The sequence below is a fragment of the Pseudophryne corroboree genome, chromosome 8 (assembly GCF_028390025.1).
Source record: "Pseudophryne corroboree isolate aPseCor3 chromosome 8, aPseCor3.hap2, whole genome shotgun sequence".
Classification (NCBI taxonomy): domain Eukaryota; kingdom Metazoa; phylum Chordata; class Amphibia; order Anura; family Myobatrachidae; genus Pseudophryne; species Pseudophryne corroboree.
Window position 1 is genome coordinate 414,680,812 of NC_086451.1, and position 24,464 is coordinate 414,705,275.

The 24,464-nt window shown below is 45.2% G+C and overlaps 1 protein-coding gene across 11 annotated transcripts in view; it reads left to right on the forward strand.

The window, feature by feature from the left end:
* Positions 1-24,464, forward strand: part of RYR1 (ryanodine receptor 1) — a 247,739-nt gene that overhangs the window by 213,880 nt on the left and 9,395 nt on the right. For all 11 annotated transcript variants that reach the window (XR_010183151.1, XM_063937896.1, XM_063937900.1 and 8 more), the window contains 11 exons: positions 1,380-1,604; positions 1,933-2,063; positions 3,444-3,486; positions 3,575-3,705; positions 6,275-6,335; positions 7,327-7,473; positions 21,975-22,109; positions 22,781-22,937; positions 23,107-23,171; positions 23,590-23,690; positions 23,783-23,834. Coding sequence is in view for 10 of the 11 variants with exons in the window: in XM_063937896.1 (XP_063793966.1) it covers positions 1,380-1,604; positions 1,933-2,063; positions 3,444-3,486; positions 3,575-3,705; positions 6,275-6,335; positions 7,327-7,473; positions 21,975-22,109; positions 22,781-22,937; positions 23,107-23,171; positions 23,590-23,690; positions 23,783-23,834 (1,248 nt within the window). In the remaining variant the exon portion in view is untranslated. The remainder of the gene's footprint in view (positions 1-1,379; positions 1,605-1,932; positions 2,064-3,443; positions 3,487-3,574; positions 3,706-6,274; positions 6,336-7,326; positions 7,474-21,974; positions 22,110-22,780; positions 22,938-23,106; positions 23,172-23,589; positions 23,691-23,782; positions 23,835-24,464) is intronic.

The following is a 24,464-nucleotide window of genomic DNA, read 5'->3' on the forward strand; positions in this document are numbered from 1 at the left end:
TGAGATTAAAAAAAAAATGACAAGTCTTTTATAAATAACTTTAAATTTTATTTTTTCAAGAGTGTGTGTTTTTGGCGTATATTACCGTGCTTATTGGGTGTGGATGTGTCATGATCAGCTACACCCCAAAAATAATAAGTGGTAAAAAATGCTTTTTTTTTCTTTTCTTTTTTTCTTTTTATTTGTGCTGGTGTAAAACAAAAACAGAAAAAAATTCAAGTCTTTTATTATAACTTAATGTTGACTTCGCGGTTTCGCTGCCTGGAATTGCCTTTATTGACCTGGGGCCTGTGATTGCTGCTTGGTGACATTAGTTATTAACTTCTTAATTCAAGTTTGATTTTGACTAAGTTTTCTTTACCTTGAATTGTCTGTGTTGGCATAAGGCCTGTGATTTGAGAAGTTAGTTATTAACTTTTTAATTCAATTTTGACTAGGCTGTTACTCTGCCTTGATTCGCCTGTATTGGCCTGAGCCCTGTGATTTGCTGCTTGGAAAAGTTACAGATTTGTCCTCATGCAACTAAGCCCTAGTAGACAAATTGTGAGAGTGAGTCACCAGGTTTCCTGTGACTCTACCTGCAGTGGGCATCTTTTTTGTGTCTTTATACCTGAAAATGTGTCTTAGTTGGACTATACCATACCAGGAGACTGTGCTGACTAATTTGATATGCAACAATTGTATATCTGTGTCCGATTGAGTCTGTATACATAGCACAAGCAAACTTGGAATGGAAAAAAACTGTGACCGCTGCATAGTAGTGGTTCGTATGCAATTTCAGACTCAGTCGTACACAGATATACAAGTGTTGCATATCAAACAGGACTCAAATATTTTTGATGTTAATAATACTGTAGGAACAGGTCCAACATTTTTAAGAAATCCAGATCAAAAACCAAAATATCTGTGGGTGGTTTTGACGAAACCAAAACATTCTGAATATTGAGAACCAAAACACAGGGGTTTGCGCAAATCTCTTACCGTACACCGTGCTGCCTATCCTGTATGATAGGATTCAATGTTCAGCTTCTTGACTTCTGTCAGACACCTCAGATGGGTCTTCAGTAGACTGAGTTCAGTTCTGCTGCCCTGCACACCACAGTGACGTCTCTGTGCATCATATATCCAATTAAATGACAAAGTTTGGAAGTCTAAGCATAATTAACCATTAATTCTAGGTGTTTCCAAACAACACCACAAAGCAAAGCAGGGAAGACGTTTGATCATAGAGTTCATTGTCTCTTCTACCCCATACTTTCCTCTTAACCAATGATCCATTTTAAATCTCACCACTGCTACTAGAGACCAGTTTCTTTCTATGCACTGATCCGTTCAAGCGTGTCCATGCTTTTAATTCATGTTGATTTTAATTACCCCAGGTGTCTGATTCCCCAAAAGGTGAGGATGACTTTGAAGGTTCAGGAATGGAGGAGGATCTGCCCATACTTGATGAGGGAGGGGGTGACGATGATGAGGAAGAAGAGAGCATTGTATACTTCTTCTTGGAGGAAAGCACCGGCTATATGCAACCAGCAATGAATATTCTGTCCATAGTACACACACTTATTGCCTTCTTGTGCATCATCGGCTACAACTGTCTGAAGGTGAGGCAGAAATACACGATGACCATGTTTTAAGACTAAGGAGTCAATGTACTATGCCTTGGAGGGAGATAAAGTGGACGGAGATAAAGTACCAGCCAATCAGCTCCCAATTGTCATGTAACAGGCAGTGTTTGAAAAATGTCAGGAGCTGGTTGGTTGGTACTTTACCTCCATCAACTTTATTTCTCTCCAAGGCTTAGTACATAGATCTCTCAATCCTATACTCCATTCTTGTGTTTCTACCATTTGGCAAAATTTTAATCTCAAGAAAAGTAGAACTAGAAACTGATAACTTGTCTGCCTCACATATGGCTTCTCTGTTTATTAGGTTCCTCTGGTTATCTTCAAACGAGAGAAAGAGTTGGCACGTAAGCTTGAGTTTGATGGTGTCTACATCACCGAGCAGCCGGAAGACGATGACATCAAAGGACAATGGGATCGTCTGGTCTTGAATACACCGTGAGTGATTCTGATTGGGTGGAAGCTGATAAATGTAAAGTTACTTTTTATTTATTTATTTATTTTAAGAAAAAAACATTTCTACTAGCTCCTGTTTGGAAACTATTCCAGTGCTGGTTACCTATATTAAGGTGGGTACACACTAGTAGATCTGCAGATATATCAATTGATCGGCAGATATATCTATGGACGGATCGGGCAGTGTGCTGTGCATACACACTGCCCGATCCGTCGGGGACTGACGTCATGAACTGGGCGGGCGTGTACACACGCCCGCCCAGTTCAGCTGTCAATCACCGCCGGCCGCTGCAGCATGTGTACGGACGGTCGGCCGACCGCCCCGTGCACACACAGCGACGCGCCAATATATCGGTAGATATATTGGCCGTCGGCTGTGCTGCGCGGCCGACGCGATACGTCTGTGAACGACGGAGTTCACAGACATATCGGCCGTACACACTGGCCGATGGTCCCGCAATATGGGGGTCATTCCGAGTTGTTCGCTCGTTATTTTTTTCTCGCAACGGAGCGATTAGTCGCTAATGCGCATGCGCAATGTCCGCAGTGCGACTGCGCCAAGTAAATTTGCTATGCAGTTAGGTATTTTACTCACGGCATTACGAGGTTTTTTCTTCGTTCTGGTGATCGTAATGTGATTGACAGGAAGTGGGTGTTTCTGGGCGGAAACTGGCCGTTTTATGGGTGTGTGCGAAAAAACGCTACCGTTTCTGGGAAAAACGCTGGAGTGGCTGGAGAAACGGAGGAGTGTCTGGGCGAACGCTGGGTGTGTTTGTGACGTCAGACCAGGAACGAAACTGACTGAACTGATCGCAGATGCCGAGTAAGTGTGGAGCTACTCAGAAACTGCTAAGAAGTGTCTTCGCAATTTTGCTAATCTTTCGTTCGCAATATTGATAAGCTAAGATTCACTTCCAGTAGGCGGCGGCTTAGCGTGTGCAAAGCTGCTAAAAGCAGCTTGCGAGTGAACAACTCGGAATGAGGGCCTATATCGGCCGTTCTCTTGAATATATCGACCAGTGTGTACGGGCCTTAAGACTCAGTACCCAGACACAATTAATTAATTGTGAAACTATGTTATCATTTGTGGAATGCAGTGTTGGGGCTTTTAACTAGCACCAGGGCAAATACATTTTGCCCCCACAATTTTTTGTGATGGCTTTCTGAAGTTGGTAGGCCAGGTATAACTACCCCATGCGGCTTTTTGTCATATTATAACCTTCAAAGTCCAGTGGATCATTAATAGTTAAAAAAATACTGTATATTGTAATATGTGTCTGATACATCCTATAAATGATTAAAGATACAACTGTTCTGAAGATTTAAATATGAATCAGTCTCTTGTTTTACAAACGTTTGCAGATCGTTTCCAAGTAATTACTGGGACAAGTTTGTGAAGCGGAAGGTAATTACCATAAACTCGTTAACGTAAAATCAGATTATTCCTACTTCCAGTCCTTTCTCCTGCTCAGTGACCTTCTCTTCCCTTCCAGGTACTGGATAAATATGGAGACATCTATGGCCGTGAGAGGATAGCGGAACTGTTGGGAATGGATTTGGCCAGTTTGGAAATCAGCTCTCAAAATGGCAAGAAGCGAGAGCCAGATAAATCCCTGATAACATGGTAGGATTATACACTTTGGGGGAGTTGTATCAAGCCTTGGAGAGAGATAAAGTGAAGAAATTGCACAAAGTCATTTCAATGACTATTCTAGATAACTTACAGTAGCTACTTGGTTATTTTGGGCATCGTCTCCATTTTATCCCTCTCCAAGGCTTGGTATATCTCCCCCTATTTATTTTACCTATAACCCAGCAATATCCCATTCATCAGTCCCTATATTCACCATGATCCTTCAATCCTTTAGATGACTTTAGTCTTATTTACATTTAATAGCCTCTTCTCCACCCTACTCAATATAATTATTTACTCACATCTGAACCTCCTTTGTACCCTACACTAAACCACACTATGGGGCTAATTCAGGTTGGATCGCAAATCGTGATCCAACTGGAATTATTATGATCGCCCCGCGGGTGCTTGTGCAGCGCCCGTTGTGCGCATGCGCCTGTCCTGCGCATGCACCCGCACTTTCTACGGAGGGCCCCCAGAAAATGCGATCGCCTCTGCTTGTCATTCAGCCAGGGGCGGAGGCGGCCAAAAGGGGGCACTCCGAGGGCGTGATCACGGTGGCTGCGCGACGTCACGCGCAGCCTCAGTTTCTGCCAACAAGCAGAAATTGCGATGTGTTCGCAATTTCTGCTTGTGGGACGGGGGTAGGCGCTGATCATTATGGCGGCCCCCGGTTTGCGATCTAATTAGCAGAATTTGCAATCCTTACTGAATTAGGAACTTTAAATGTAAACTACATCTTGACGTCAGGTTTTTTCCCTACGTTTTTACCACTTCCATCCAAGCATCTTGTTTTTATCTCCATAAATGTTCTCCAGAATCGAAATAAGTTGTTCCTCTTCTTTTTCATCAGTATAAAGTAGTTTATTGCACAAGTCTCTTTGACTCCTCTGTGAGGCTCTTGTAGAATGTACCCCATATTTCTCAGAATTGTCCCCTTTTTGATGCTCGCACTCTGGATTAGGGGTCTAATTCATACCCCGTCGCTGATGTACAAAAATCGCTAGGTAGCAATTTTTGCACATGCTTGTACGCCGCTATGTGCATGTGTCAGGTCCTAAACTGCATTCTCTGCAGAACGCAGTTTAAGACCTGGAGGGGGCGGGAACAGGGTGTCGACGCCACGTTTGTGGGCGTCGATGCTCCGTTTAAGGGGCACGGCCTGTAGAATGCAGGCGTGTCCAGACCGTTGCTGGGGCGGGTCGCTGCGGCTGCGTGATGTCACACGTAGCCGAAGCGACCAAAAACATGGCAGGTATCTAGGCTGCGTAGGCAGGGAGCTACTTGTCAGGTGCAAAAGTATCGCTGCTGTGCCATACTTCCGCACCTCTGCGGGGGGGGTCATGTGGGGTGGACTAGCCCTGTGCTGGGCGTTCCCCTGCATGTCAGAGATTTTGATCAGCTCTGAATTATTCTGTTTCTTCTCATTCTGGGGGAGATGTATCAAATATTAAATAGAGATAAAGTACCACCCACTTAGCATCTGTCATTTTTCAAACATAACCTGTAAAATGACAGGAGCTGATTGGTTGGTACTGTATCTCTTTCTACTGTATCTCTCTCCACAGCTTGATACATCTCCCCCTCTCCATATTAAACTGCAAACCTTACAGAACATGTTTTCTTCTCTATGTGTATTGCTGGTGTCCTACTTACTTTTAGCAAAAGTGGTCTCCTGGAGTTCTCTGTTCTCATACAGATGTGGCACTTTAATCCCAGCAAATGAGCAGTGTTGGCCGCGATTAGCTTGTAGAATGAGCATGGAAACATCTGTATGTCCAGAACAGAAGCCTTCTCCTCACCATACAATTATTCCACACATTGAGACCGGTGTAGAACCAGCCTGAATTGCACCCGCACTACGGTGGTCATTCCGAGTTGTTCGCTCGTTGCCGATTTTCTCTATATTGCGATTAGTCGCTTACTGCGCATGCGCAAGGTTCGCAGAGCGCATGCGCTTAGTTATTTTACTCAAAAGTTAGGTATTTTACTCACGGCATAACGAGGATTTTTCATCGTTCTGGTGATCGGAGTGTGATTGACAGGAAGTGGGTGTTTCTGGGCGGAAACTGGCCGTTTTCTGGGCGTGTGCGAAAAAACGCTGGAGTTTCTGGGAAAAACACGGGAGTGTCTGTAGAAACGGGGGAGTGTCTGGGCGAACGCTGGGTGTGTTTGTGACGTCAAACCAGGAACGAAACTGACTGAACTGATCGCAATGGCTGAGTAAGTCTGGAGCTACTCAGAAACTGCTAAGAATTTTCTATTCGCAATTCTGCTAATCTTTCGTTCGCAATTCTACTAAGCTAAGATACACTCCCAGAGGGCGGCGGCTTAGCGTGTGCAATGCTGCTAAAAGCAGCTAGCGAGCGAACAACTCGGAATGAGGGCCTAAATGCGGATATTTGCCCATACTCTGAGTTGTACAAATCTGTGCGACCACACTGTCACTATCTATACACTTGGTTTCATAGCCACCAGTCATTAGAACAAGAGAACTCATAGTATTCTGCATATTATAGCAGAAATGCCCTTATCCATGACTTTTTGTTTCCTCCTACAGGATCACCTCAATTGATATAAAGTATCAGATCTGGAAATTCGGCGTTGTCTTCACAGATAATGTAAGAACAGCTTGAAATATAAACTACTTTCTATGACAAGATCGTACTCAAAACATTTTCTGAAAGTGTGAAACGCGTGGTCATTTTGCGCTTAGCTGCCTAGCACACTGTCAGTTTGTCAGCTTAGCATATTCACTGCTGCAAGCCTACGCCTTAGCTTCGGGCACAGTCTCTGCTCCCACTTTAGTGGGATCATACGTCTGTTTGGACATGCAAATAGGGGAGAGAATTAAAATGTTGCGTCACTGCCCAGTGTACTACTAACTTAACTGCCACTATCTTTCTCAGTTTTCTGAAATACTGCTAGTTTAGCCTTGTTAATGTCTTCATTTAATGAAGGTGCACACAGGGTTATGAGGCTATTCATTACGATGCAGGATAGGCGTTACTTTCTCTTACCTTCCATGCACCATCATACATTGCTGTTGTGCAGAGCTGCACAGTGGGGGTCATTCTGACCCGTTCGCTCGCTGCTTTTTAACACAGCAGAGCGAACGGGGCCCTACTGCACATGCGCCGTAGTGCGCCGGCGCATGCCAGACGGCCGTAGCAGGGATGCGATCGCCTCTGCCTGATTGACAGGCAGAGGCAATCGCTGGGCGGGAGGGGGCGGAACCGCAGCATTTGGCCACCGTTTCGTGGGTGCGGTCCGGCCAACGCAGGCGTGGCCTGACTGAACGGAGGGGCTGGCCGCAGTGGCTGCGTGACGTCACACGCAGCCGCTGCGGGCCGGGAAGCGATGAGTAGCTCCCGGCCAGCACTCTAAAGCTGCGCTGGCCGGGAGCTGCTCTTGAAGTGCAACAGTCCAGGTTTTAAGGATATCCATGCCAAAGCACAGATGGTTAAATCAAAATGACTGAGGTACTAATTAATTCACTTGTGCTCAAGCAGGGATATCCTTAAAACCTGGACCGTACAACATGGAAATCTGTCCTGCTCCTGCTGTGTGTGGCCTCACTGACACTGCAAGTTTTGTACCTTTGTCCCCCAGACCTTCCTGTACCTGGTGTGGTATACCGTCATGTCCATCCTTGGCCACTACAACAATTTCTTCTTTGCCGCCCATCTTCTGGACATCGCCATGGGCGTGAAGACTCTGCGCACAATCCTGTCCTCAGTCACACACAACGGCAAACAGGTTAGTGCGCAAATTCCTAATAAGTCAGTGCTGTCTTCTACACAGGAAACTGGATTAAATGCAGATAGGAAGAGCTCCCCAAAGCCCAGGATTATTCCTCTGCTTCTCTTGTCCTTATATATTGTCTTTGTCCTTATTGCAAAAATATGTGTTTAATGAAATTAGTGATTTTAAATGTGTATTAAATCAGACTTTATTGTGATGTTTACGCTTCTGCACACTAATGCCTATGGACGCGTTCTTATACACCACCATCGGTCGCAGCATCGGAACTTGCACCAGGCCTATGGCAGTCTGACATCGTCCTCCTATGCTTGCAGCTGTGCATCTTTGTACTCTGCCGCTTTCACTGACACGCCTGGGAAAGGCCCATAACACACCCACTAAACAGACCATTTCTGCGCACGTCTAGCCATCGGCCAGGAACACTCAGCACTTTTTCCACATCTCTGATACTGTGCATCTGGATTGCAACAGCGCTTTTCTGCGTACACTCCATTTAACGCATGCGCTGTACAAGTTTTAATTCATTGTGGTGCAAAAAAAATGCTGAACTACGAGCGTCTCTGAATCAGCCTATAAGTCTCTTGGGGGTGATTTACAGCAAAACATAATTACGTGTAAGGATCACATAGGCAAATGCAGGGGGGGGGGGGTTCTGGTTGCCTGGAAACCCCCCCTCGTCTTGGCCAGCAGTACAAATTATGACAGCAATAGCAATAGTATATGATACGATTACTAGAGCTGCCGCCACAACATACAGTTTAAGGAACAGAGTGGAGCTGCTGCACATGCCCAGTGGTAGCAGCTTTTTCTGCCAAGTCTGCTGTGTGTGTGGCTCTGACCAGAGAGTAGCCGCCAGGAAGAAGAGACAAGTGCCTTACGAAGAGGTGGAAGAATGTGTGCTTAGAAAGTGCAGTTGTATCCTACTGATTCTATTATGTTTGTGTATTTATTTATGGGATGTTTAAACTTTTCCTGAACACTTATTTTATTTATATTACTTAAATATGTTTGATATAGCCTCAGTGGCGCACCCAGGGGGGGTTTCCGAGCACCCAGAAACACCCCTCCACCTGTCTTCCTGGTGGCACTTGTAAGTGCTTAATAAAAGTTTACTTTATTTTAATTATAGTACATATATATCCATGTGCATACATATATACACATGTATATACATACATACATACATACATACATACATATAAACACACACATACAGTATATGATATAAGTTGTAACACTGTAAGGGTACAAGGTGCCGTTTCCTGGGATAAATGGCAGCACGCAGCAGCTAAGGAACCACACAAGTCCAGCTTCCGGTACAACTGGCCCCGGACAGTTTTATTATACAGAAAATAAACAAACACCAAAAGAAAATACCTTGCCTGTCCGGCACTAACTAAACACAAGATGTTCCTAACTATCACTAAACAAAAACACAGAGTTCTCCAGTAAACACTGTATAGCTCACTTGTATCAGGAAGCGTGTTTCTCTCACAGAGATCCTGCAGTCTTCCCAGGCAGTCTGCACACATTAATCAAGCTAGAAGCCCTGTAAGGCTCTTGCACAGCTGAAAGCCCTGATTAGCCCTCTGTGAGGCCAAAGATCCGAACTGGGCCCAATGTCTGGAACTCGCCCTATCTCTCTCTCAGGGCCCTTATCCAGCTTTTCCAGCAAACCGAAAAGGTTCTAACAAAACAAAAGTATTTTCCTAGAAATTTTCATTTTCTAAAACATGTAAGACAAGAACCTGGGACAAACATACCTGCCCTCAAACACTATCCCAGTGTTCTGGTCACATATCCCCCTCCCCTGTTTCGACCTAGGGGCCGGAACACTTGTAGCCTCCAAACAGAAGATGCGGGACAATGCATCTGCGTTGGCCAATTGTGTACCCGGTCTATGTTCGACAGTAAACTTAAAATCCTGCAACGCTAGAAACCATCTAGTTACACGAGCATTCTTGCCTCTATTTACATACATCCATTTTAAAGGGGCATGATCTGTCACTAGTCTGAATTGTCTACCCAAGAGGTAATATCTCAAGGTATCTAGTGCCCAGGGGCGGATTGGGAACAAAAAGCGTCCCTGAAAAAATTTGTACCAGTGTCCACACATGGGCAGCACCAGAGGTGTAAGGTCTAGCCATGGGCCATGGCAGCAGCACCCTCCCCCCCAAGACTTTCCAGATAGTGGGCATATCCAGCATCAAGGGGGAAGTTAAAAAGAAATAAAATTAAATATTATGAGCACATTAGATGATACACCTTCAGAATTTAGGAAACTATATAATTATTTAGAAAGATATTTTCTTGCTTATTACACCAACCGTATCCCAATCACTATTCACTCAATCTTATATGTCAGCCAAGCAGGTAGACAGAGCATACACTAGATCATCTGTAATCACAGGCTAAGAGGCAAAGTCATTTTCATATATGCAAATTATTTTGCATCTTATTAATGTTGTCTATAAATAGGACCACATGTCCTCAAACAAAACAGGCCCCACGGGTGCGTCGGCTCACCGGGAATCTTCCCTGTAAACCCTATGCCCAATCCGCCTCTGCTAGTGCCCACTTAATGGCCAAAGCCTCCTTTTCCACAATGGCATACCTTTTTTCATGCTCATTGAGTTTCCTACTCAAATAAATGATAGGGTGTTCGTCCCCATCTCTGGTTTGGGACAGCACAGCGCCTATCCCTACTTCTGAGGCATCTGTCTGTACCACAAATTCTTTTGAAAAATCTGGTGTTATCAATACCGGTTGTGAACACAAAGCCACTTTTAACGCTTGGAACGCTTTTTCTGCATCAGGGTTCCATTTCACCATATTTGGCTGCTTCCCTTTGGTAAGATCTGACAACGGCACCGCTGTGGTCGCAAAATTGGGAATAAACCGTCTATAGTACCCAGTTATTCCCAAAAAAGCCCTTACCTGTTTTTTATTCACTGGACGAGGCCAGTTTTGAATAGCATCAATTTTATTAAATTGGGGCATTATTAGACCTCTGCCTATGGTGAAGCGTAAGTATTTGACCTCCTCCATTGCGAGACAGCACTTCTTTGAGTTAGCAGTTAACCCTGCCTCTCTGATTGAGTCCAGTACTGCTTGTACTTTAACCAAATGGGACCCCCAGTCTGTACTGTGAATTACCACATCATCCAAATAGGCAGCTGCATATTTTCTATGGGGCCTCAAAATTTTATCCATCACCCGTTGAAAGGTTGCTGGAGCCCCATGCAACCCAAAGGGTCACATTTTATGCGCTATCAGATAAAGGTATTTGCCAGTAACCTTTGTTCAGGTCCAACGTGGTGAGAAACCTGGCTGTTCCCTATAAGCTCATCCTCACGGGGCATGGGGTATGCGTCAAACTTGGACACCTCATTTAACTTACGAAAGTCATTACAGAAGCGTATGCTACTGTCGGGCTTCGGGATGAGAACTATGGGACTGGACCACTCACTGTTAGATTCCTCTATGACTCCAAGTTCTAACATGGTTTTAACTTCTTTAGAAACAGCTTCTCGCTGAGCTTCAGGAATCCTATATGGCTTTAAATGAACCCTGACCCCTGGTTCTGTGACAATGTCGTGTTTTATTATGGTCGTTCGGCCAGGCAGCTCTGAAAATATCTCCCTATTTTGGATGAGAAATTCTTTAACCTGATTGTTCTGATCAGCTGATAATGTCTCTGACACCTTTACTGCGGGAAGCAACCGAGGTGAAGACACCGAAGGGCAAGGCTCCGCTGACAGAGACAACCTATCTTTCCAGGGTTTGATTAAGTTAACATGGTAGATTTGTTCGGGTTTTCTCTTTCCCGGCTGGTATACTTTGTAATTAACCTCATTCACTTTTTCCCTAATCTCAAATGGACCCTGCCATTTAGCTAGGAATTTGCTTTCCACAGTGGGTACCAAAACAAGAACTCTATCTCCAGGAGCAAATTCCTGTATCTTGGCACTCCGGTTATATACCCTCTGTTGAGCACTTTGGGCCTGTTCCATGTGCTTTCTGACAATAGGTACCACGGCTGCAATCCTATCCTGCATTTGTGTTACATGTTCAATAACTCTTCTATAAGGAGCGGGCTGTCCTTCCCACGTCTCTTTGGCAATGTCCAACAGCCCTCTGGGGTGTCTACCATACAATAAATCAAACGGAGAAAACCCCGTAGAGGACTGAGGAACTTCTCTGATGGCCATTAACAAGTAGGGCAACAAACAATCCCAGTTTTTCACATCTCTCTCAACAACCTTTTTTAACATACTTTTTAATGTTTTATTAAACCTTTCCACCAACCCGTCAGTTTGGGGATGGTAGATGGACGTCCTGAGGGGAGTGACCTTAAATAATTTGCACAATTCTTTCATGATCCTTAACATAAATGGAGTACCTTGGTCAGTCAAAATTTCTTTTGGTATTCCCACTCTACTAAAAACCTGCACCAGCTCCCTAGCTATCACCTTGGTTGTGATAGTGCGTAAAGGGCAGCCTCAGGATATCGAGTGGCATAGTCCATAATTACCAGGATATACTGATGGCCCCGAGCAGACTTTAACAAGGGCCCCACGAGATCCATGGCTATTCTGTCAAACGGGACCTCTATAATAGGCATGGGAACTAGTGGGCTCCTGAAATGGGGTCTAGGGGCATGATACTGGCATTCAGGACAGGAAGAACAATATTTAGACACTGCTTTAATAATCCCTGGCCAAAAGAACCTTTGTAAAACTCTTTCAGTGGTTTTTTCTGCCCCTAAATGTCCTGCGGTAACATGACGATGAGCTAAATCTAGTACCGTTCTCCGATAAGGCTGGGGAACTACCAGCTGTTCCACCACATCCTCACCCCTTTTGACAATGTGGTACAAGAGCTCATTACAGATGGCCATGTGGGCATACGTAACCCTGTCATCTGGTACCACAGGTTCCCCATTAACAACCTTAACATTCTCTCTAGCCCTCATTAAGGTAGAATCCTTTAACTGTTCAGACGCAAACAGATCCTTCTTTACCTCCAGGTCAGGCACGCTTTCAGTTCTAACTACTATGTCTCTGTTCCCAGCAAGAGGGTCCTATCTGGACTCCCCATCTGTCACTTCCACAGCCAAACTAGCAAAAGGCAAAGGGTCAGAAAGTTCCGAAGACACACGTATATCCATAAAATCACCGGTATTATCAACTGGCTCTTTACTTCTCACATCTGTTGATAACCGTGATTCCCACAGTTTCCAAAAATGAGGAAAATCCCTCCCTATTATGGCCTCATGCACCAAGGTGGGGACCAGTCCTACTTTAACAATTGCTGACCCACAACAAGTTTCTATATTCACTTCAGCAGTGACATAATGTTGGGTATCCCCATGTATGCAAGTTACCCAAATAGGTATTTGCTGGACCTTTAAGGGGTTCACTAACCCAGCTTTCACGAGGGTAACTAAACTTCCTGAATCTAGCAAGGCCTCTACCCGGTTACCCTCTAAGAACACATCACACATTTGTTTTTCCAGCTCAGGTGAAGGTACCACAGTACAGGCTAACCTAGCAAAGAAAGACATTCTGCGACATTCAAAGGCAGCATCACATTGCATGGGTTCTTGCGTGACTGGGCAATTGGCAATAACATGACCTGGCATACCACACCTAAAACATTTAACCACAAGATTATCAACCCGTTTGGGCAGCATAGACCATTCTAGCCCCATTGGCCTGTCTCCAGGGCCAGTGTTTACAGTCTCTCCAGCCTTGCGTTCCCTTAACCGCCCAGCAACGTTTTCCCACGGAACAGTCTTACCAGTCTTTACTGAAGGGCGCTGTCGAGGATCTATGGGTTGCTGGGTGGTCATCAGTAGTTCCTCTGCTGCCAAATACCTCTCTACCATGTCCACTAATTGGTCAGCAGTACCCGGGTTTCCATGGCTCACCCACTTGCGCAGGACCATGGGCAAAGATCTTAAGTAGCGGTCCATGATGACTCTTTCAACCATCTGGGGACCAGTTAATGTCTCTGGCTGTAACCATTTTTTTGTTAGCTGAATAAGGTCGTGCATCTGGGAGCGAGGAGGCTTCTCCATGGCGTACACCCAACGGGGCACCCGTTGTGCTCGTACTGACAGCGTGACTCCCAGGTGGGTCAGGATCTCAGTCTTTAGTTTATCATAGTCCCGAGCCCCAGCAGGGCTTAAATCAAAGTACGCTTTTTGGGGCTCACCTGACAGAAAAGGTGCCAGCAGACTGGCCCACTGTGCTTTCGGCCAGTTCCCACGCTCGGCAGTCCTTTCAAACGTGGTCAGGTAGGCCTCCACATCATCAGCCTCTGTCATTTTCTGCAGGAAGTGACTGGCCTGTATAGAACTAGACCTGGTCGGAGCACTGACGGCCATATCTCCAATCCGGGCTGCAAGGCTCTGCACCACTTCTGTTAAGGCCTCTCGCTGTAGTCTCCAATTTTCCTCCATTGCCACCTGCTGCTGTCTGTTGGCCTCCTGCTGAGCCACTGTAGCTTGCAGCAAGGCTTTGAGCAGTTCCTCCATGTCAACAGACTTTTCAGGCGGCTTTGTAGCTGCTTTCACCCAGGACATATATCAAATCCTCAGGGCGAGTCTCAGTAACTTCACACTGGGCTGTATCTGCATAAACCACCGTTTTCTGCAGGCCTCACAAAGCTACTGCTTTCACTTATGCGCAGAACGGCATGCTCGCATTCTCCACCAAGTTGTAACACTGTAAGGGTACAAGGTGCCGTTTCCTGGGATAAATGGCAGCATGCAGCAGCTGAGGAACCACACAAGTCCAGTTTCCGGTACAACTGGTCCCGGCCAGTTTTATTATACAGAAAATAAAACAAACACCAAAAGAAAATACCTTGCCTGTCCGGCACTAACTAAACACAAGATGTTCCTAACTATCACTAAACAAAAACACAGAGTTCTCCAGTAAACACTGTATAGCTCACTTGTATCAGGAAGCGTGTTTCTCTCACAGAGATCCTGCAGTCTTCCCAGGCAGTCTGCACACATTAATCAAGCTAGAAGCCCTGTAAGGCTCTTGCACAGCTGAAAGCCCTGATTAGCCCTCTGTGAGGCCAAAGATCCGAACTGGGCCCAATGTCTGGAACTCGCCCTATCTCTCTCTCAGGGCCCTTATCCAGCTTTTCCAGCAAACCGAAAAGGTTCTAACAAAACAAAAGCATTTTCCTAGAAATTTTCATTTTCTAAAACATGTAAGACAAGAACCTGGGACAAACATACCTGCCCTCAAACACTATCCCAGTGTTCTGGTCACATATCCCCCTCCCCTGTTTCGACCTAGGGGCCGGAACACTTGTAGCCTCCAAACAGAAGATGCGGGACAATGCATCTGCGTTGGCCAATTGTGTACCCGGTCTATGTTCGACAGTAAACTTAAAATCCTGCAACGCTAGAAACCATCTAGTTACACGAGCATTCTTGCCTCTATTTACATACATCCATTTTAAAGGGGCATGATCTGTCACTAGTCTGAATTGTCTACCCAAGAGGTAATATCTCAAGGTATCTAGTGCCCAGGGGCGGATTGGGAACAAAAAGCGTCCCTGAAAAAATTTGTACTAGTGGCCACACATGGGCAGCACCAGAGGTGTAAGGTCTAGCCATGGGCCATGGCAGCAGCACCCTCCCCCCCAAGACTTTCCAGATAGTGGGCATATCCAGCATCAAGGGGGAAGTTAAAAAGAAATAAAATTAAATATTATGAGCACATTAGATGATACACCTTTAGAATTTAGGAAACTATATAATTATTTAGAAAGATATTTTCTTGCTTATTACACCAACCGTATCCCAATCACTATTCACTCAATCTTATATGTCAGCCAAGCAGGTAGACAGAGCATACACTAGATCATCTGTAATCACAGGCTAAGAGGCAAAGTCATTTTCATATATGCAAATTATTTTGCATCTTATTAATGTTGTCTATAAATAGGACCACATGTCCTCAAACAAAACAGGCCCCACGGGTGCGTCGGCTCACCGGGAATCTTCCCTGTAAACCCTATGCCCAATCCGCCTCTGCTAGTGCCCACTTAATGGCCAAAGCCTCCTTTTCCACAATGGCATACCTTTTTTCATGCTCATTGAGTTTCCTACTCAAATAAATGATAGGGTGTTCGTCCCCATCTCTGGTTTGGGACAGCACAGCGCCTATCCCTACTTCTGAGGCATCTGTCTGTACCACAAATTCTTTTGAAAAATCTGGTGTTATCAATACCGGTTGTGAACACAAAGCCACTTTTAACGCTTGGAACGCTTTTTCTGCATCAGGGTTCCATTTCACCATATTTGGCTGCTTCCCTTTGGTAAGATCTGACAACGGCACCGCTGTGGTCGCAAAATTGGGAATAAACCGTCTATAGTACCCAGTTATTCCCAAAAAAGCCCTTACCTGTTTTTTATTCACTGGACGAGGCCAGTTTTGAATAGCATCAATTTTATTAAATTGGGGCATTATTAGACCTCTGCCTATGGTGAAGCGTAAGTATTTGACCTCCTCCATTGCGAGACAGCACTTCTTTGAGTTAGCAGTTAACCCTGCCTCTCTGATTGAGTCCAGTACTGCTTGTACTTTAACCAAATGGGACCCCCAGTCTGTACTGTGAATTACCACATCATCCAAATAGGCAGCTGCATATTTTCTATGGGGCCTCAAAATTTTATCCATCACCCGTTGAAAGGTTGCTGGAGCCCCATGCAACCCAAAGGGTCACATTTTATGCGCTATCAGATAAAGGTATTTGCCAGTAACCTTTGTTCAGGTCCAACGTGGTGAGAAACCTGGCTGTTCCCTATAAGCTCATCCTCACGGGGCATGGGGTATGCGTCAAACTTGGACACCTCATTTAACTTACGAAAGTCATTACAGAAGCGTATGCTACTGTCGGGCTTCGGGATGAGAACTATGGGACTGGACCACTCACTGTTAGATTCCTCTATGACTCCAAGTTCTAACATGGTTTTAACTTCTTTAGAAACAGCTTCTCGCTGAGCTTCAGGAATCCTATATGGCTTTAAATGAACCCTGACCCCTGGTTCTGTGACAATGTCGTGTTTTATTATGGTCGTTCGGCCAGGCAGCTCTGAAAATATCTCCCTATTTTGGATGAGAAATTCTTTAACCTGATTGTTCTGATCAGCTGATAATGTCTCTGACACCTTTACTGCGGGAAGCAACCGAGGTGAAGACACCGAAGGGCAAGGCTCCGCTGACAGAGACAACCTATCTTTCCAGGGTTTGATTAAGTTAACATGGTAGATTTGTTCGGGTTTTCTCTTTCCCGGCTGGTATACTTTGTAATTAACCTCATTCACTTTTTCCCTAATCTCAAATGGACCCTGCCATTTAGCTAGGAATTTGCTTTCCACAGTGGGTACCAAAACAAGAACTCTATCTCCAGGAGCAAATTCCTGTATCTTGGCACTCCGGTTATATACCCTCTGTTGAGCACTTTGGGCCTGTTCCATGTGCTTTCTGACAATAGGTACCACGGCTGCAATCCTATCCTGCATTTGTGTTACATGTTCAATAACTCTTCTATAAGGAGCGGGCTGTCCTTCCCACGTCTCTTTGGCAATGTCCAACAGCCCTCTGGGGTGTCTACCATACAATAAATCAAACGGAGAAAACCCCGTAGAGGACTGAGGAACTTCTCTGATGGCCATTAACAAGTAGGGCAACAAACAATCCCAGTTTTTCACATCTCTCTCAACAACCTTTTTTAACATACTTTTTAATGTTTTATTAAACCTTTCCACCAACCCGTCAGTTTGGGGATGGTAGATGGACGTCCTGAGGGGAGTGACCTTAAATAATTTGCACAATTCTTTCATGATCCTTAACATAAATGGAGTACCTTGGTCAGTCAAAATTTCTTTTGGTATTCCCACTCTACTAAAAACCTGCACCAGCTCCCTAGCTATCACCTTGGTTGTGATAGTGCGTAAAGGGCAGCCTCAGGATATCGAGTGGCATAGTCCATAATTACCAGGATATACTGATGGCCCCGAGCAGACTTTAACAAGGGCCCCACGAGATCCATGGCTATTCTGTCAAACGGGACGTCTATAATAGGCATGGGAACTAGTGGGCTCCTGAAATGGGGTCTAGGGGCATGATACTGGCATTCAGGACAGGAAGAACAATATTTAGACACTGCTTTAATAATCCCTGGCCAAAAGAACCTTTGTAAAACTCTTTCAGTGGTTTTTTCTGCCCCTAAATGTCCTGCGGTAACATGACGATGAGCTAAATCTAGTACCGTTCTCCGATAAGGCTGGGGAACTACCAGCTGTTCCACCACATCCTCACCCCTTTTGACAATGTGGTACAAGAGCTCATTACAGATGGCCATGTGGGCATACGTAACCCTGTCATCTGGTACCACAGGTTCCCCATTAACAACCTTAACATTCTCTCTAGCCCTCATTAAGGTAGAATCCTTTAACTGTTCAGACGCAAACAGATCCTTCTTTACCTCCAGGTCAGGCACGCTTTCAGTTCTAACTACTATGTCTCTGTTCCCAGCAAGAGGGTCCTATCTGGACTCCCCATCTGTCACTTCCACAGCCAAACTAGCAAAAGGCAAAGGGTCAGAAAGTTCCGAAGACACACGTATATCCATAAAATCACCGGTATTATCAACTGGCTCTTTACTTCTCACATCTGTTGATAACCGTGATTCCCACAGTTTCCAAAAATGAGGAAAATCCCTCCCTATTATGGCCTCATGCACCAAGGTGGGGACCAGTCCTACTTTAACAATTGCTGACCCACAACAAGTTTCTATATTCACTTCAGCAGTGACATAATGTTGGGTATCCCCATGTATGCAAGTTACCCAAATAGGTATTTGCTGGACCTTTAAGGGGTTCACTAACCCAGCTTTCACGAGGGTAACTAAACTTCCTGAATCTAGCAAGGCCTCTACCCGGTTACCCTCTAAGAACACATCACACATTTGTTTTTCCAGCTCAGGTGAAGGTACCACAGTACAGGCTAACCTAGCAAAGAAAGACATTCTGCGACATTCAAAGGCAGCATCACATTGCATGGGTTCTTGCGTGACTGGGCAATTGGCAATAACATGACCTGGCATACCACACCTAAAACATTTAACCACAAGATTATCAACCCGTTTGGGCAGCATAGACCATTCTAGCCCCATTGGCCTGTCTCCAGGGCCAGTGTTTACAGTCTCTCCAGCCTTGCGTTCCCTTAACCGCCCAGCAACGTTTTCCCACGGAACAGTCTTACCAGTCTTTACTGAAGGGCGCTGTCGAGGATCTATGGGTTGCTGGGTGGTCATCAGTAGTTCCTCTGCTGCCAAATACCTCTCTACCATGTCCACTAATTGGTCAGCAGTACCCGGGTTTCCATGGCTCACCCACTTGCGCAGGACCATGGGCAAAGATCTTAAGTAGCGGTCCATGATGACTCTTTCAACCATCTGGGGACCAGTTAATGTCTCTGGCTGTAACCATTTTTTTGTTAGCTGAATAAGGTCGTGCATCTGGGAGCGAGGAGGCTTCTCCATGGCGTACACCCAACGGGGCACCCGTTGTGCTCGTACTGACAGCGTGACTCCCAGGTGGGTCAGGATCTCAGTCTTTAGTTTATCATAGTCCCGAGCCCCAGCAGGGCTTAAATCAAAGTACGCTTTTTGGGGCTCACCTGACAGAAAAGGTGCCAGCAGACTGGCCCACTGTGCTTTCGGCCAGTTCCCACGCTCGGCAGTCCTTTCAAACGTGGTCAGGTAGGCCTCCACATCATCAGCCTCTGTCATTTTCTGCAGGAAGTGACTGGCCTGTATAGAACTAGACCTGGTCGGAGCACTGACGGCCATATCTCCAATCCGGGCTGCAAGGCTCTGCACCACTTCTGTTAAGGCCTCTCGCTGTAGTCTCCAATTTTCCTCCATTGCCACCTGCTGCTGTCTGTTGGCCTCCTGCTGAGCCACTGTAGCTTGCAGCAAGGCTTTGAGCAGTTCCTCCATGTCGACAGACTTTTCAGGCGGCTTTGTAGCTGCTTTCACCCAGGACATATATCAAATCCTCAGGGCGAGTCTCAGTAACTTCACACTGGGCTGTATCTGCATAAACCACCGTTTTCTGCAGGCCTCACAAAGCTACTGCTTTCACTTATGCGCAGAACGGCATGCTCGCATTCTCCACCAAGTTGTAACACTGTAAGGGTACAAGGTGCCGTTTCCTGGGATAAATGGCAGCATGCAGCAGCTGAGGAACCACACAAGTCCAGTTTCCGGTACAACTGGTCCCGGCCAGTTTTATTATACAGAAAATAAAACAAACACCAAAAGAAAATACCTTGCCTGTCCGGCACTAACTAAACACAAGATGTTCCTAACTATCACTAAACAAAAACACAGAGTTCTCCAGTAAACACTGTATAGCTCACTTGTATCAGGAAGCGTGTTTCTCTCACAGAGATCCTGCAGTCTTCCCAGGCAGTCTGCACACATTAATCAAGCTAGAAGCCCTATAAGGCTCTTGCACAGCTGAAAGCCCTGATTAGCCCTCTGTGAGGCCAAAGATCCGAACTGGGCCCAATGTCTGGAACTCGCCCTATCTCTCTCTCAGGGCCCTTATCCAGCTTTTCCAGCAAACCGAAAAGGTTCTAACAAAACAAAAGCATTTTCCTAGAAGTTTTCATTTTCTAAAACATGTAAGACAAGAAACTGGGACAAACATACCTGCCCTCAAACACTATCCCAGTGTTCTGGTCACATAATACATGAGTATATATACGTGTACTGTATGTGTATATATATATATATATATATATATATATATATATATATTGTATGCATGTTTAATATGCTATGTATATGTATGTATATATTTATATATATATATATATATATATATATATAGGTGTGTGTGTGTGTATATATATATATATATATATATATATATATATACACACACACACACAGACATACTAGTTTTACGGACCCAGCATATGCTGGGTCACCTTAGTCCCCACCCCCGTGATTGGCTCCACCCAGTTCTGGAAACCCCCCCATGCAAATCCTGCGTTTGCCACTGAGCCTGAACTGTAGAGTATAGTGTTAAATATTAATATTGTATTCTATACAGTATCCAGTGTATAAAAAGACCAATGTGTACATTAATGTCCAGGGTCAGTACTAGGTTCTTCTACCGCTCCCCAAGCTCCTGCACTTGCTCCAATGTTCCGTGGAGTGAGAGATTGTGGATTGCATTTGAAAACCCCCTCTAACAGTTCCTGCGTTTGCCCCTGGATCACCTTGTACAAACATCTTGTTTCTACTGTTGGTAGAGGTGGCCCATCTCCATCTGCCCCAAAAGGGTTCCATTGTATAGGTCGACAGTCAGTAAGTCATCCCAGGGGGTAAATGTAATAGGGTCCGAGTTACTGGAGGTGCAGGACTTCAGGCGAGAATGCCCGTGTTTTTAAAGTGTCAATCATTTAAAAGGCCAAGCCAGGTTGGTTTTGCCTTGTAAATGATTGCTGCTTTAAAAATACGGGCTTTCATGTCCGAAATCCCGCACCGCCGGCAACTCAGACCCTACTACATTTATCCCCATATGGTCAACATGCATTAGGTCGACAGGTACAAAAGATTAACATGGTCAAAAGGTCGACAAGGAAAAAGTAGACATTGTTTAAGGTCGACATGTTCAAAAGGTCAATGTGACAATGGTTGACACGTGGTTTTTTTTTTTTCCAACTTTGGATTGATTTACTATCTATTTGGACTAAATTGGTAATAGTAACCTTGCCCGAAGTGTGGCGAGCGAAGTGAGCCAGCGAGGGTACACGTTTCCACTAACTCGGCGTTACACATACAAATGACACCCAAAAATGTAAAAAAAATCTCATGTTCACCTTTTATGTGTCAACCATTTTCATGTCGATCTTTTGAACCTGTCGACCAAATGCATGTCGAACATATGGGGTCTACCTAATGACTAATGTAGATCTTCTATACCACACCCCCCACAAACATGCACAGAAATCATATAATCCACACGATGGATCAGTTCTGTGCATCCGCATTGTTCCTGTCCAGCATTGCCCATTGCACGGAAAGAGTGATCTGCCAATACACGGATCAGTCCATCCACTCTATCAATCTCCATCCGTGTGTATATATATGGTGCACACGTGTGGTGTGCCATTGCTTTCTATGGCACATGTGTGGTGTGCAACTATCTGTGGGATCCGTCCACATTTGTGCGGACAGCCGACTCACAATCAGGCGCCTAGTGCTCTCTTATTCTGCATTTTACATTTTCTAGATCAGTCTTGACTCTATACTTTACCTCCTGTATGTATAGGACGTGTGATCTGATCTGGACAATAATCCTCCCACTCCTTCTGACTATAGTCTAGTATCAGCCCCACTGTATGGTGGTTCCTCATCCTGCTTCTTTCTCTAATTCCCCCCAGCTCATGATGACAGTCGGGCTCCTGGCCGTGGTTGTATACCTGTACACCGTGGTTGCCTTCAACTTCTTCCGGAAATTTTACAACAAGAGCGAGGATGAGGATGAACCGGACATGAAGTGTGATGACATGATGACTGTGAGTAGACCCACATTGTATATGTCTTGTCTATCCATGTGCCAGTCATCAATGTTTATCTACATGGCTTCCCATCCGTCCACACCCGCCTGAGGCTTGCCACGTTACTATAATTGGGATCGGCATCCCGAGCGGTGGTATGCTGGCAGGTGGGCGAGTGCAATGAAGCCCCTTGAGGAGGGCTTGCTGCGCTCGCCACGCTGCAGCCTCGGTGGTGAGTTATGCTCGCCATAGTTTCTATTCTCCCTCTATAGGTGTCACGAACACCCACAGAGGGGGAATCACCTACCTCGCTGGTATACCGGTGGTATGGTGGCCCAGTCGGGATTCCAGCGTTGGTATTGTGACAGACTGGATCCTGACTAGTGGTATGCTATCCGCATACCCTATAATCTGGTAACACTCAGGTGATTGTATTTAAATGAAGGGAAATTTTTTCAGCTGCAGCCATCAAGATTCTCAAACTGAAAAAGCAATAGTGGTGCCACGATCTTGAAACGATAAATCCTCTTACCATACTAATTCTAGAGCTGCTCAGAAAAGAGTACAAGTCTAAACGTTTAAGCAGAAAAGACAAGCACGGAACTACTGTATACCCACATCCTATAAGATTATTATGATATTGCTTCCCCTTCTGTAATATAATATGCTTGGTGGTTCCCTCTCCACAGTGTTATCTCTTCCATATGTACGTTGGGGTACGAGCCGGTGGAGGCATTGGAGATGAGATCGAGGACCCTGCAGGTGACGAGTATGAGCTCTACCGCGTCGTGTTTGACATCACTTTCTTCTTCTTTGTCATTGTCATCCTGTTGGCCATCATTCAGGGTAGGTAGCAGTCAGGGATAACCCCCTCAGTCCAACTTTTGATTATGTAACCGCTTAAAGAAACCTGTGTTTTTATTAATGGACAAGAGCTTGGTAAATATCTCGGTCATAACTTTTGACCCTGCAATTAAAATAATTATTTACAACTAAACATGGATTCCTCCTTCAGGTCTGATCATTGACGCGTTTGGAGAACTGAGAGACCAACAGGAGCAAGTGAAGGAGGATATGGAGGTGATGTCCTTTTTTATCTGGCATCTGCTGTCAGTGAGCTCCACCATCCCTGTCCTTATCTTTCTTTGTCACGCCTCATTCTTCGATACTTATGTCATTCTTACACGGTCAGCCGATGTAACCCATTCCCTCTCATGTCTTTCTTACTATCTACACGCCTTCTTTCTAATCAGTTGCTCAACCATACCCATCTCAATGGCCCATCATATCTTTTCAGTTATTCTGCTTTCTTCTCCACGTTTTCCATTACCCTCTCTCTGTTATCTCCTTATGGGCCTGCTTCTCATTACCTGTACTCGCTCCCTTGTGCTGCCTCTTGCCTCTCTCCATTGTCCCCCACCATATGTACTGTTCCATTTATTCTGTACATTTCATCTTCCACCACCTCTGGCCTGACGTTATGTGTTCTCTCCTCCAGACCAAATGCTTCATCTGTGGCATCGGAAGTGATTACTTTGATACCACGCCGCACGGCTTCGAGAGTCATACTTTGGAAGAGCATAATTTGGCCAATTACATGTGAGCTGTGGAATTGGGAGCAGGGATATTGACCAGGGATTGCATTTGGTTAAAGCCCATAGTGGTTTAACTTGATCTGTGCTTTTTTTCAGGTTCTTTTTGATGTATCTAATTAACAAGGATGACACAGAACACACGGGGCAGGTGAGTTGCAATAAAAGTATAAAATGTTTAACCTTTTGCACTAACGCTCATTGTCATGCTGATTTTCCATAGTGATTGGAGTAGATGGGCATTTTAGTATTATGGAAACCTCATTTGGGACACTAGTCCGATATTTAACTCCTGTAATCAGCCGATATGCGGGGATCAGTTTCCCAGAAGAGCATGCCCATAGAGAGCAGGGCCGGGCCTGGGTACTGTAGGGGGCATGGCCTAGTCGAGAAGAAATAGCCACACCCCCTATGGTACCCACTGAGCCAGGGGCAGATGCTGGGGGAGGCAGAGCCGGCCTTAGGCATAGGTAAACTAGGCAAATGCCTAGGGCATTTGGTATGCTTAGGGGCACCAGCAGCTTCTGCTGATTAAAATGATGTGCAGCATGCCTATATTCTGTGTGTATTCCTGGAAATCACTGTAATGTAGCATTTCGTATGCAGATACAGCCGCAGTCGCACACAGAATATAGGCATGCTGTATATCATTTTAATCAGCAGAAGCTGCTTGTGCATCCTAGCCACATAGTAATGCAAATAAGATGCATTTTCATAAACAAAAGGCACCCGACGTTAGCAGAGCTGCCAGCTGACTCATGCCAGGCATCTCTTGCAGAAC